General features: G+C 36.4%; 1 protein-coding gene across 1 annotated transcript in view; it reads left to right on the plus strand.

Moving 5' to 3' along the window:
- Nucleotides 1-16,047, plus strand: part of LOC129243049 (protein still life, isoforms C/SIF type 2) — a 297,252-nt gene that overhangs the window by 237,886 nt on the left and 43,319 nt on the right. Inside the window, exon 12 of the mRNA XM_054880124.1 lies at nucleotides 3,365-3,559. Within this exon, the coding sequence (XP_054736099.1) occupies nucleotides 3,365-3,559 (195 nt within the window). The remainder of the gene's footprint in view (nucleotides 1-3,364; nucleotides 3,560-16,047) is intronic.

Here is a 16,047-nt window from a genome sequence, read left to right on the forward strand (position 1 = left end):
ATTTGGTAGGATATGGCCGGTATTGTTTATTATGAACTTCTGGAACCAAACCAGACGATAACTGCTGATTATTATTCCCATCAGCTATCAAACCTGAATGAGGCACTTAAAAAAAATCGACCGTCTTTAATGAATAGACGCAAAGTTTTGTTTCACCACGACAACGCAAGATCTCATACCACAAGGCAAACATTAGGCAAGCTGAACGAGCTCGGATGGGAGCTAATGCCGCATACACCATGGTCTCCGGATATTGCACCTTGTGATTATCACCTTTTCCGTGGACTTCAATCCCATATGAGTAACAAGAACTACTCCTCAAAAGAAGCTATAAAAAAAAATATCGAAGCGTATTTTGGCTCCAAGGACAAATAATTTTTTGAGCTGGGAATTAAAAATTTGCCTAAACATTGGAAAGACATTGTAAATAATGAAGGAAAATATATTACACCTTTTTTATTAATTTTAAAACCACCCTTAAAAAACGCACGAACTTATGGACTGACCTGATACCTGTTCACAATAGGGAAATGCGAACATTCCACATGCATATACAGGGATGCTGCCGAAGATTATGCTGAACACACATTCTTCCAATGTATACGTTGGGAACAAGAACGTCGATCGCTGGAGAATGCAGTCGGTCACATAACCCCGGAAAATGTAAGCAACAAGATGCTAAGTAGCGAGGAAACGTGGGAGATCATTAGTGGTTTCGTGTAAAGAATTTGCCGGATAAAAAAACGCCGGAATGTGAAAGCGGTTCCAGAGTCAAGGACGGTTCCAAACGAGAGGAAGTTTTTTTAGTCTCCGGACATACCATACCCGCAAAACAAAAATAAAAAAATTCATATCAAATGCATCTAAAGTTTAAATTAAACGAAAAGGTTTATTGGGAAATTCAGACTCTTACCCGTGGATATACAAATGTAAACGAATGCGTACCAACATTTGTGTGATTTTCAAGTTTGCAACTGTGCTCTCGGCTTCCGTCGTTCCCTTTTTGAAATGGCCTTTGGGCAATTCGTCCTCCTTTTTCCCTATTCGATTGCCAATTTGAGGTCCCTATTCATTACTTCTTGTCTAATAATTTTGATATTGCTGCAGTATTATTTTTCAGTAAATTGTTGACGTTTTCTAGTATTAATTAAAATATTTGTGAATTCATAATTTTTCATCGCTACCGGCGTTTTAACAATAAGAATTTAGAACATACGTACATACATATATACCCAAGAATGCTGCATTTAACATTATTTAGTACGGCGAGGCCTGGAAATTTATGTTCATACACACAAATTAGTTTTAGTAGTGAGATTATTTTTAAGTTTGGTAAAAAGAAAACTCAATCGAAAGATAACTAATCCCAAGAAGCATGGCAAGTGGATAGAAAATTGGTTATAGCAAAAATAAAGGAAAGCTTTGACCAAAAGCTATTTTATATCCCCATACTACGTTCCTAACTCTGGTTGCCCAGGAAAACTTCAGAGTTCCTCATGAATACTAAAAAGCTTTTAACGCTTAGCCGTTCAACTGTATAGAAGTTGAAGTGTTACAATTTTCATCTGTCCCAGAGCGGAAATTTAAATAAAATGTCTAGTTATTCTCAAGATAAGGTCAACAGTCTGTCAGACAGACAAGCAACCCTAAGTGGTACATATGAAAATGTAGTCAATTGTGATCGATTACATAACCCTATAATTCCATAGTACATGAATGAAATGAGTAAAAAGGGAGGGAGGTAGGTTTGCACTTTGACCTTATCCATACCCAGCCGGGATGTCTGTTTTTTCTTCTCGCTATAACATCACACTCGAGCAAACCGTTGGTTGGTCGCAGAAATGGCAGGAGTCAGTGAACCACATTCCAAGCCTATGCATTCTGTAGTGGGCTGTGCGAATGCCCGTCAGCGTTTTCAGCTTGTCCTTAAGGAGGGCTATGAGATGTCTTAATCTCTTTTGGTTATACACTTTTACATATATACAAAGACTAGCATCTTTTCTTAAAACCAGTGCTATGTCAACCGCACCATCGACAGCATTATATGCGACATTAAACTTCCTTCCGGCAGATCTGTAGGCAAGATATAACTCACGCAGTGCGGCAATAAGGATGAACACTCTAAGTAAGTTGGCAAACACGGATTACGGTCACGGTAAAATCCTGACTGGCACTTTGGGGCATCCCGGACTGATGGACTATGCATTCCCACCTACATTTGCCATAACAGCATTCACGACCCACAAGGGAAGAGTGGGAACGGTACTATGTAAGATAGGGCGAGTCCATCCATCTTTACAAAGATGGTTCAAAGCTCGAGGGCAGGGTGGGCGCAGGTGTATACTCCGAACGTCTGGGGATCTCCTTCAGTTTTCGACTCTCCGACTACTGTAGTGTCTTTCAGGCTCCACTGATGGCAATAATGAAAGCCGCGACACTGATACGAGTACAGTGTGGTGTGATATCCGGAAATGATATCTACACAGTTGATAGCCAAGCGGCGATAAAATCCCTCACAAAACAGTCGACAACCTCCAATGTAGTGATGAAATGCCGCGCATCTCTTAACGAGATGACTGAGGCATATCACCTAAAGGTTCCATGGGTTACAAACATGCAAGCTACTTATCCTTGAAAAATCGTAAGAACAGCGAACGAACAACTGTGGCCGACTCTCAATGCTAAACGCACAAAATCTCTGCTAAGCCAAAATAAGCATAGTCTTAGCACACTCATTTCTGTCATAACGGAGCACTGCCTAATAGGTAGACGCGCCCAAAGGATGGGTGCGCAAATGCCTGACTTCTGTAGAAGTTGTCTAGATGAGGAGGAGGAAGAGACAATCTCGCACCTACTGTGTCATTGTACTGCTATATGCAGACGTATGTTTACTATTCTAGGTAGACAATTTTTTAATGAGTTGGAAGATCTCAGTTCTGCAAAAATCAGGGATATTCTAAAATTTCTAAAAAGCACACAGTTGTTTTAGGAGGGATAGAGACAGGCTCCCCATGCGGCATCACAATGAGCTATGAGCCTGACTGTGTCCCGCAGGACAACCTGAACAGAAAGGATTGTACATAGTCGTAAATTTTTTGTCGCAAATTTTTTGTTTTTACGGGCTGCTGCTAGGGGCTATAGCTGTGTTCATTGATCGCAGACTTTCATTTGAGCTAAATTGAAAATATTCCAATCTATTATAAAAAATACATTTTTCTTTAATTGTTTAACTCTTCTATATGAAGTTATATATATGCAGGTACTTGTATGTATATTAGAGACTTAATTTAAGAATTTATATTTTCTCGATTTTTATCTAAATTTCTAAAATCAATAACTTCTGTGCATCTTTCTCTTTTTTCAGCACTTGAATAATCTACTGGAACACTATTTAGAACCAATGAAGCGAGAGACATTCCTATCGAATGCTGAAATAAATGCACTCTTTGGTAATATTCACGAAATTGTCACATTTCAAAGACAATTCTTGCAAAATCTGGAAGAAGCACTTGAATTGGAGCCAGAATTTCATAAATTCGAGCATTCTAGTCAGTTCCGGGTAAGCGAACTATAAACATATTTACAAAAAATTACTATAATTATACAAATATTATTTGTAACACAAAATAGCAAAGTAAGTTGCAAAGTAGTGAAAGAGCTCATGAATTTCAAAATGCATTTAATATAATAATACAATAATACATACATATAAGTATATCTTCAAAACTATTATGTATTGGATGTTCTTTTAATTATTGAATTTAGTGTGATACTTTTTTCGGTTGTAACATAAACTTTCCCCATGCATCTGTAGAAAATTCTGCTGTAGTGACAGTCCTTGGCCGGAAATTTAAATAAATTCGAGTAGTTCCAGTAAAGTAGAACTGACTGTCTTCTTTTGTCGGTCGTGGAGCGTAGCTCTTTGTCAGCTGTCGTGATTCATAGCAGAATGAAATTCGAAATGGTCGTAACAACATAGTAATAGCGTATATCACTCAAACTTGTTCCTCACTTATGATTTAACACCGCGGTAATCTCTTTTCTAGGCTTTTGAAATAAAAAGTGTATGCAAATAGTAAGTGAATGATTGAAATCTTAACGCTTTGATAGTCCAATTATTGTATTTTGGTAATTTTGTTGTTACGACTAAAAAGCCAAAACTTAAATTAACTTTTACTGACAGTTTGGTTTGGTTTTTTACTACAACTAAAGTAACCCGCCGTAGCCGAATAGGTTGGTATAGAATCAATCGTTCGAGCAGGCTGTAGCAGCTCATAGGGGATGACTCCTTTCCTTATCCCACCAAACACACAGCATAACCTTTCGAAGCGTCAATCCTGTCTTTGCGACCAATTGTTGAGCTTCACCACCCTTGCACCATGATCTTTTTCGCACATTATTGTCGTATTTGATCCACTTTTCGTCTCCTGTTACCATTCGCTTCAGAAATGGTTCGATTTCATTTCGTTTCAGCAAAGAATCGCAGATGTTAATTCGGTCCATTAAATTTTTCCCAGACAATTTATGTGGTACCCAAACATCGAGCTTCTTTTTGTAACCAGCCTTTTTTAAATGGTTCAAAACCGTTTGATGATGAATGTTTAGTGCCTTGGCGATGTCATGGCAGCTTATGTGACGGTCCTGGTCAATCTTTCCCATAATTTCATCGACTTTTTCAACGATAGGTCGACCGGAGCGAGGTGCATCTTTCAGATCGAAATTTCCAGAAGAGAAGCGAGTGAACCATTGTTGTGCTACACGAACTGATACAGCATCGTCTCCGTAAACTTCACAAATTTCATTGGTGGCTTTCGTGGCATTCTTCCCTTTTTTATACAAAAATTTCAAAATACAGCAAATTTCTTAATTCTTTTCACTCATTTTTGAACAGCTATAACTTTTTTTCAACTTCTCCGAATTAAATTTTTTTTAGTTAAACGAAGCTTAAAACGTCACCTTTCTAGCACCACATGATATGACACAATGTGATTGGTAGCACTGGAGATAGATGACTCCAACGACATCTATTGACAAAATACGAAAAGACTTTTTCGACTACCAATATACACCGAAAATCCCTAAGTCTATAACTTCCAATAGCCAGATTTTTTCCGACCCATCGGACATCTCCATAGAATTCGCCAGGTAAATTTCCGAGGCATCGCTCACATCGAACTTTCCTTCACAATTCATTGATTAATCTAAAAATATATTAGTTCGCACCCGCGCCCTGCCGACTGCATAAACAGTTTGGACATTCACCTTGAACATGATATTACCTTCTATGAATTATAATCAGTTCTTAAAACAATGAAAGGAACTAAAAATGTAAAATTAATAATACTTTATAACCATGGTATCCCCAGGTGTCACCTCTCTCAGTTACACTAATTCTGATAGCATTCGATGATGTAAGTCGATTGCTTAGCCAACAACATAACGTAAAGCATTGCCTATATGCCGATGACGTATACATATTTTGCAGTCACAATAATCCAAGATACTTTCAATAGCGCTCTAAATGCCATTGAAAGTTGGAGTTAATACTACAGAGCAAAATCGATTACGAACTAATGATAAATGCAGCAAAGATACCCTTAACAAGATCAAGGCGCCTTTTAACATGGCAGTCAGCCGAAGCCTTAGAGCGTTCAGGTCGACACCAGTAAAAAACCTTCTAGCTGAAGGTGGCTTTCTATCAATTGAAGACCGCATACAATATCAACGCAGTCGCACTGTTTACAAACTATTTTGCACCAGTGAACATATTCTACATCAAGAAATTCAGCTTCTTATAGTTACAGAAAGGAAAACTTGCATGTCACATAAGTCAGCACTATGCGAAATAAAATAATTAGCGCTTGATTGGAATATGGACGCACACCCAATGAAGATCCCCGCCCCAAATTTCCACCATGGGCGCTTAAAAGAAACGTGTTTGTGAATGAATTAGCCGTCCTGCGTAAAGAAATATGAAAATAAATCTACTTACCAGACACATTTTTATAGCATAGCAAATCCATTGCAAGAGAATAACTGAAATTTCATATACACGGATGGCTCGAAACAAGATGATGGAGTCTCATTTGCTGTAACAAACAATAATGGCGACAATGTCACCTGTGGACTCCTTCCGAATTATGCAACCATATTTGACGCGGAACTGCAGGGTATATTATAAGCTTTCTCTGACTAAGGGAATCAATAAAAAAACGGTGATATGCACTGACAGTCTATCTGTCTTTAAAGCTGCAAAAAGATTTCGTATTACTGTCGATCCTCTATGCCGTTTACAGCGACTACTAATTAGTCTGTCACCAAAAGTAAAACTCATGTGGGTGCCTAGCCATGCAGGTATTACAGGTAACGAATATGCCGACAAGGCAGCAAACCGTGCTTTAAAATTGTATCTCCACTACCGCATGCCATTCGGACAAAAATCCATCAAAAATATATTCTCCAAAGCTATGGGTTCACGACAAGAATGTAATTGGTCCAATTATAAACACCAATACAAAGAAGTGAATCTTCATGGGAACGGGATCATCTTACCAACAAACATATCAACCTGGATGAATAATTGTTTATACGCCTAAGGTTAGGCCACTGACTTCTAACACATGAATACCTTTTGAAGAATTCTCAACCACCTTCATGTACTTTCTGTAACAAATCTTACCTAAAAGTACGTCATTTGTGGCTAAGTTGTACCGCTATCTCCCATCTACGCACGCAATATTTTGCAAATAAAAACCCAATTGAAATTCTCTCCATTGCCACAGAAACCAACGTAAAACTTTTTTTTCAACTTTTTAAAACATTTGAACATAATTTCTAATTTAAGATATTGTAATATATAAGTACAGTAGATTCTGTTTTTATGCGGTTTTGAAATGGTGAGGTTTTTTTTTAAATTAAAAAATGCATGTCGACCTATCGCGAATTGTATAAACAAGATTCTAAACCAGCTAAGCAAAAACTCATCACAGATTACATCAGAAATGCTAATTCTACAAGTATGGAACCGCCTGCATCACCATCTAGATCAGACGTGTACATTTCCTCAAGTGACGGAAGTGATTTTACGCCAAATCCTAAACGAATGCGCAACATGCGGGTATTGTCTGATTCTATTTCTGACGATGTAAATTTATTTTTCGATTCTGACGTTTCTTTAATAAAGATATAATTTTCAAAAATACAATTTTTTGTTTATGCGATTTTATTTAATTATTTCAGATTCATGCGGTCGGAATGGAACGTATCTATAGTTATAATATGGGACTAGTACCCTTTTTTATGCGATTTTATTACATTATTTCAGATTTATGCGGTTCTTAGCACTTTTGAAACCTATCTATAGTTTTACTATAGAACTGGTAGCAGCATAAAAACTGTTTCTTGCGGAACGTATGTACCGCATAAAAACAGAATCTACTGTATATGGTAGTATGTAAATAAATATAAGTGTATAATATACAATAAGTAATACTAATTAGTTCACGTAATGACTTAGCCGATAGCCCTGGTAGCTAGTACTGTAAATATATTACTTTATAATTTTAATTACAATTTAATAAATAAATAATAATAATAATACTTTAACTTCTACCCGCACCATTGCTTGTCTGTTTGTGTGCCGCAGCTGTCTAATTCTCAAGTGTCAAATATGATTGACATGCGACGCCATTTGCAAAAATTATAAATCTTCCGACGCGATGGTTAATTTTGCGCTACCTTATATAAAGAAAATCAAATATAAAATTTTCGCTTTTATTCCGCAATCTTGCAGAGTAAAATCGGAATGATTTCTTATTGTCGAAATAGTTCCAATCAGCATGTCTTCAATTTCGGCTATTACTGAGCACTATTATAGAGCACTATAAAATTCGACAGCACTGACAACCAGCTTTTTATATCCCTAAGTGCAATAATATTTTACAATTATTGCCATGGACAGTTTGCAACACTGATTTGCCTACACAATGAACATCATCAATTCACTAGGTGCATACATTTAATAGTTGCTCTATTTTTTGTTGGCACAATCGAACATTGCAAACTTTCATCATTTCCGTTTACAATCATAAATTATATTGCCAACTTGTGTTGGTAATTTCCACGGACAAACGCGCCAATAGGCCAAGAGCGCGATACATATATACATGCATATATATATATATATACATATATATAATATATATGTGTGTGTATGTAAATACACCAATTGTATTCACTCAAGCTGCTTATAAATATATGTCCATATTTATACATATTCAGGTATAAGTTGTATGCATGTGTATACTTCTAAATGTCTGTATGTACAATATGTACATATGTATATCCATGTCCATTGGTATGAACTTAGTAGCTGCGTTGCTCAACTTTTGTGTGTATGAATCTAATATAAAATAGCAAGTGACTGGGTTAGACACACAATATGCCTACGTACTATACTCTACTCTAGATCTGTATATCTGTATACATGGTTTTAGATATATGGTTTACTGTATAAATAGAGCATTTTTAAATGGAAGGAAATTGCAAATATTGTAGTTTATGAACAGAAGGGCAACTTGTGGGTTGACTAGTGTAGGGTTTCGTTTTGTTTGCTGTTGTTTGGCAAAACACTTTTCAATAACCTTTTTTGCGCAATTTCATTCATTTGTTGTATGCTCTCCTCAACTTTCCTCCGCTTTGTTACAGTACTTGGCTTCGTGCAGCATAACGTCTACGCAAACAGTAGCCGTCTACCACTGGCCTGTGTATGAGGATAAATCATTACTGCTAACCTACCTTTCCATTCTCGCAGCTTTAGTACACTTTAGCTACTTTCTCTAAACTTCTGCACAGTTCTTAAGTTCTCTGTTTTCCATACTGACGTTTCATTACAAGCGATAATAAATTTATTTTACTCTTCACAAAAAGAGCAATGCAAGCACGACCGAAAGGAGAGAAAACAAATAAATAAAGAAGCGGAAACCGTAAAAAATTTCCAATTTAAACCCAATAACAACTATTGCAATTTGCAATATAAATCTTAGAAAAAACAAAGAACACCACAAATTGCAAGAAACAAAGTTGCCGCATTTAAATACAAATAGAAGTTGAAAAAGAATACTAACAAAATCTAGTAAAAGCAAATAAAATAGCGGAGTTAATAGTCGAGAGTAGAGATAGGTGCGTAACTCATTTGGCTCACGTTCACGCTGGCTCACACTGACGATTTTCTAAACAATGCAAATTCACGTTTAGTTCTCGTAACTTTTTTTTAAACCAAAGTTTTATTTATATGGCTAGACTTTTACCATAAAAATGTTGTTAGAAATTCCAAATACATACAGCGTGACTAAATAAAAGGAATGGGAGGAGAACTTTAAATATAATTATTTAATTGTTTATTTTCGTATTTAAGGCAGAAAAATAGTAATTAATAATAAAGAATAAAATATAAGTTAAAAGCAATATGTCCTATATACTAAAGCCAGATCCACAGAGACTGCGTTACACTCCTAGTGAGTTAGTTAAATATAGAGAAAGCTCTACAGTACAAGGAATACGCTTTAGGAGTATTTCTAGACATTAGTGGTGCATTCAACAATGTGTCGAGGAAAGCCATTCTAAGGGGCTTGGAAAATACAAGAATCCGTTGTTTATTCATGGATAAAGAACCTTTTAGGTTGTAGAATAATATGTGCGGAAGGAAACAAAGCTAAACTCACTAAACTAGTATGTGACGCGTCACCACAGGGTGGCGTTCTATCGCCACTTCTCTGGCTACTCGCAACTAATGAGCTATTAACGAAATTTGAAGGCACGGCATCTAAATTAATAGCATATTCAGATGACATAGCCATGTGGTTACAGGTACATACCTAGATACCGTGAGCGACATACTGAATAATACGCTAGCAACAGTGTATCAATGAGCAATTCAGACAGGCTTAGGGATAAACGCCGATAAAATGGATATGATACTTTTTACTAGAGGGTACAAAATCCCGAATTGGCTCTTCCAGGAGCTAAACGGCGTAGAACTGACTCTTAAAGAGCATGCAAAGTACCTTGGAATAATTTTGGATAGCAAACTATCTTGGAAGCAAAATATATTGGAGAGGCAGAAAAAGGCCAATAACTCACCATATACATGTGAAACATTGCTGGGAGTTAGATGGGATCTATCTCCTGCAATAATGTGTTGGTGCTACTCAGCTGTAGTAAAGCCAACATTGTGGTGGACTGCATTGCGAAAAACGACACAAAAAACACCTATGGAAAGTATTCAACGTCTTGGTGCAGTTTACACGATAGCAGCAATTAAAACTACTCCTATGGCAGCACTTGAAAAAATACTCAGCCTACCACCGATTGACATTGCGGCAGAATAGCTGCTAGATCTGTCGCAAGACTTAACGCAACGTGTGCATTTACCTCTAAATTATTCGGGCATAGCTCAATACGTATGAGTTATCGGACCAATACGGACTATAGACTCCGAAATACAATTGGGTGAAGAGATTCCGAACAACAATAAAAGAAGACGGGTGGAAAAGAGGTATGAAACCTAGCCCCAATACGCTTAATATATTTACTGACGGCTCGAAAATGATGGACGGATTACGTGAAGAGACTTTTGCGCAGAGCTGGGCATCATTGACCATTGCAGTACAAGTCTTTACGGTAGGAAAGGCTGCTGAAATAGCACTAGCTAGAACATCGAGCAACTCCAACATAAATAAATGCGTTGACAGTCAAGCAGCAATAAACTCTAAAAACGTTCTTAAGACCAGGGAAGCCGTAGAGAGACAACCCGCAGACAGACGTTTACTCATTTATTGGATACCTGAACATAAGAGCTTTGCAGGAAACGAAATTGTATATGAGATTGCCAAAAGCGCTTTTCACATGCAATTCGAACAAGAAAACGACATACTGAAACCTTTAAATACGGTATACAATAACATCGCTACGGACATAAAACATAGACAGACGAGGTGAAATAATCTACTTGCAAAACCGCGAAAATCATGTGTACACAGAATTCAGATAAATATGCCAGATTCCTACTAGCCCTGTCTAGAAAGGAAAGCAGAACTATCGTAGGTATACTGACAGGCCACAATTTGCTAGCGGCACACGCAAACAAAATGGGAATTACAAACAATGATAGCTGCAGATTTTGCAATGAACTAGAAGAGAGGGAAACTCTTGAACTCCTTCTATGTTCTTGCCCTGCATTAGCTAGAACACGAATAAAATGTTTATCAGCTCTACAATATGAAAGGTTAAAATGTCTCTCGGGGTTAGAGACATTTTTTTTTAATTTTCTCAAATATTCAAATTTCACAGAAATTTTCAACTTTTTAACAAAAACTTTAAAAAAATTTCTGTGTATGTAGTTTTATAGCCCATTAAATTTTGATTTTTGTTTTGATTACGTTTCGCTTTTCGGCGTGCGCTTTCTTCCATACAAAGTAAATGCTTGACAACGTCTACTACTACCAAATAAAAGGTACTACTAAAATTCAATAGGCTCTAAAACTGCACAGCCAAAAAATTCTACTCAAAATGTTGGAATTCTAGATGAAATTTAGAAAAAAAAATTTGAAAAATTGTTTACAAAGTTTGAAGTTAGCGTTGTACTTGTTTTTGTTGTAGTATGAACTATATTTTTATACAAAAAATAGTGGCATGTTTATAATTTTGCAACGGGATCTTTATGGGGATAAATCGTAGGACTACAAATAAATATGTGAACATATGTGAATTAGTATGAACTTAAAATTAAAAAAAAAAATTACTTCAATTTAGTGTGCGGTTTATGTATAAGTTATGATGCTTTTTATAATCTTTAGATATAGATTAATATTTGTAATGGTGTCTAGTGTGGGTCATAAGCAGGTGAAGTGGTTTGGGGTCCCCAAAGATTGTTCGGCGATGAGCAGCTGAAACAGGATATTTTCTTAAAAATTCTTCCACAGTCAGTTGATGATGATTAGTTTAGGTGTTTTTTGTTGTTTTTTTTTGTATGTACGGCAAATGTGTAACCCTACTAAATTTAGTACTTTTAGCGTTGCGTAAGGAAACAAGCTTTTCGAGTTTTCCCTAATTGAGCTAATTTTTTTGTAAGGTATCATTTGTTGATAATTTAGCTCTTGTGTTAGCATACTAATTTTCTTATACTCCCACATGTTTTGAGATCCACATAATTTTAAGCTTACTGTGGTTTTGAATAAGTTTGTTTCTGATGGAAGCGATGATATAGTTACTAATTGTTGAAAAGCTTTCGGCTTTCACCGCAAATTCAATTCGTTCAATAATTACGGTAATTTCTGCGGTAAAAACTTAGCAAAAATGGGACAGTATGCAAGTTGATATAGTTTGATCATAGAGTCGACTGCAGCGACACATCCCTCTGATATATTATATATAGTAGGGTTGATTATATTATAAATTTTTGTGCAGTTGGTAGTAAACTAGAGCGTTAGTCCAGTTATTACCATATTGGGAAAATCGCGAATGGGGGATGAGTTTGTGATGTGCCATGCTGGACATTTAAATAAAACTACAACAATGGGAGATATAAAATATATAAAAATGCATTTAAGTCCTCATTCAATGTAGCTTTGGATTTTCTTTAGTTGCAAAGCTAGCTGGTGTGTCTAAAGTTTGAATTGAGAGGCTTTCGCCACAATTTTAAATATCATCAGAATTATTGTTTTCGGATTTTTCCAAATAAATCTGCGTAATTCACTTCCATAAGAAATTCTACAGATTCACCTGTTGTTGCTTTGAACTCGCCACAACTCGAGAGAATTTCGAATTTCTGTATCAAATGCATCTGCCTCACAGACTTTTTTAATTTTTTTATCACAAAATGGGCGCTTGGTTAGCATAGATGCATACATGCATACATACATACATACACATGCCCCACAAAGTCTGCGTTCACCCTACAATAACTTTTTAGTGAATGAAACACACAACCTGATTTTATAATTTTTATAAATTTGTATATATTTATATGTTTATTATATGTTTAACTTTCAAAAACAAAAATAAATTTGAAGACTCCTCACATAAGTTTTTAGGTAACGGTGAATAATGGCTGTAACAAGTAGATAAAGCGACCATAAAGTCTGCGTTCAGTCTTAAAGTCTAATACAAAAACATGACATGCTTTATGCAAAAATTAAATCTAATATTTAGTTGGATATCCACGTTGCTTCAGGACTTCACTCAGCCTATTTGGCATTAAACTTACCTCTGCTGTTATCTTCCTCCATTCTGCCTGCATGACACTCCGCAAAACCTCTTTACTAGTAATCACTTGCTGACAAATTCTTTTTTCCAATAGATCCCACAGATGCTGGATGGGGTTGAAATCTGGGGACTGTGGCGGTGTCTTAAGCTGTTTTGGGGCGTTGTACAAGAGCTAAAGCTTAACGATCTCGGCTGTGTGCTTCGGGTCGTTATCTTGTTGAAACCAAAATGTTCTTGATAAGCCGAAATTTTCTGCACTTTGCTTTAAATTCCGTTTTAGTATGTTCAAGTATCCCCATTTATCCATCGTCGAATCAATAAATTCTAACTGACCCACCCCATTTGCCGCCATGCAGCCCCAAACCATAACCCCGCCACCTCCGTGCTTAACCGTGCCAACAAGATTTTGCTTTTCAAGAGCAGTTCCAGGTTTTCGCCAAACAATTTGACTGCCTTTTATTCCGAATATACAAAATTTACTTTTGTCTGAAAATATTATAATTATTACTTTTTTCCAGAACTCGGGAGGCTTATTTATGTACTCATTAGCAAACTGAATGCGTTGACGCCTGTTCACAAGAGAAATGAAAGGCTTTCTTCGGGCGACTCTACCATGGTATCCAGCTTGACGTAGAACTTTTCTGGCAGTTTCAGCGCAAATTCTTTTTTTAAATGTTTGATTTATGTTTTCAACTAATTTTGAGGATGTAATCCGAGGGTTAACCTTTGCCAAGTTGATTATAGAACGCTCTTCCCGGGTCGATAATTTTTTCGGACGCCCTGACCTGAGCTTAGATATAAAAATTCCAGGTTGCCGAAAATTTGTTACAACTCGCTGAATAGAGGAATACGTTCTCCCAATAGATTTTCCAATATTTCGGAAACTTTTTTCGTCTTTCCAAATTTTTATAATTATTTTCCTCTCAGAAACCCTTATTTCTTTTCCCTTTCCTTCCATGTTCTTTAATTATCTCCACTTATAAATAAAATGTTCAACTAAGCTTTGTTAACACTCAGTCGAAGTAATGTGCAATCAAAAATTAATATAAACAAGGAAAAATATCTTAAAATTAACGGTATCATTAAAATAAACAGTCTGAACGCAGACTTGTGGGGCATGTGTATGTGAAAAATATATGATTGCCAGAAAGCTCTAGCTCAAGCACGTTCACATACTTAGGATACTGACTGATAGTAGATGCTGTATATGCCAAAAAAGGAACTCAGTCTATGACCAAACATTACCAGTTCTAAAGTGCAACGAGTTTAAATCTTTTTTTTTTTTTGGGAAAATTACAGCTTCACAGCTTTAAAAGTGTGCACCTACTTTTAATGCACGCACAGTTATTTTTATACTATTTAATAACCTCGATTCAGTCCATCCAACCTGGCTTACATACATATGTGCATAAGACATGCATACTATATACTACTTATATGCATCCTGCTTCACTGCTTAGTTTCCCATTCATTCCAATTTTATTTCAGCTCCATGCAACTGCAGCTTCAAATCGGAACAAAAGACAATACAATAGACAAAATGGAGTAGATTAAATCTCTGTAGAAAAAAAGAATAAAATAGAAACTGTTGAAAAATTAGACAGCACCAGAGATGGTGGTGGAAGTGAAATGACGGCGAAAGCTTTATATTCAGCAGAACCATTCAACTGTCTTGATTACAGTTTTTCAACTCTTGCCGCCCTTTCTTCTTTCACTTCACCACTCTGGGCGCCAGCCATAATGATGTAATTAATGCGAATTTAATTAAACTGAAACCTTTTCTTCCATGGCTATGACGAAAAACCACCTGAATAGTGAAAGAAGGCACCTGAGAAGGGGAATTTTAATGTGACAACACAGTTGCCACAGACACTCATGGTTATACTGGAATGCATGTATATGCTTATGTATTTATACATGTGTAGACATACATACATATGTATGCTAACATTAGATTGCGTCCATTTTAATATTGTTATTTTTTTTAAAGAAAATCAACAGAGACTGTAATACTTTAAGCGTACCTAATTTTACTAGTGCGGTCTTTCGTTATTGTTGAGACTTGGTTTAATGCTAATTTCCTGGATGAGGAATATTCCGATTCTAATTTGTGCACCGAAAGAATCATTATCGTCATTGTTGACGTGACGGTCCGGTCTGTACCTTAGCTTTTCTCAATAGCTTCGAACAAGAATAGCGATCCTTTGCAGATATCCTCTAGATTGTTAGTTTTGTTAGTCCAAAGATCTTAGTATCATCATAAACTGTGTCAATACAGATTTTCGAACGATTTAAACCACCAAGAATTATTTTTATATCAACGATGCAGCTCTTGAAAAAATATATCCTTATCATCTGTAGGCGCGGCGACAGAAATCATTTTAGTATTAAATAAAGAGGTTCTTAGTCGTACGAGTATGCTGCATAATCTTTCACCTACAGGCTGTTCATCTGATTATTAAGTCGAGCAGCTACTGTAAAACCTGTTCCATATCAATACTTTTCAAATGGATTTCCATTCAAATGCATACCTTGTATCAGTCCAACGTGTTCACTCCGAATGGTAAGCCGTTATGCCATTTTCGAGATCGTCTACTAGATCCGTTTTCTAATCAAGGCATTTTTGGGAGTTTCAAAGCATGGTTTTTTGCGGGGTAAGTTGTTAACCTCACTCCAACTTCCTTTTTTGTTAGCCCTGATCCATACTTTCACCGAGGTTGGTTATCCGATCTATGTACGAGTTGCTCAAATTTAAAGCAGGTACCACGTGGAGACGAAGCGAGA

Source organism: Anastrepha obliqua, chromosome 3 (genome assembly GCF_027943255.1).
Source record: "Anastrepha obliqua isolate idAnaObli1 chromosome 3, idAnaObli1_1.0, whole genome shotgun sequence".
Classification (NCBI taxonomy): domain Eukaryota; kingdom Metazoa; phylum Arthropoda; class Insecta; order Diptera; family Tephritidae; genus Anastrepha; species Anastrepha obliqua.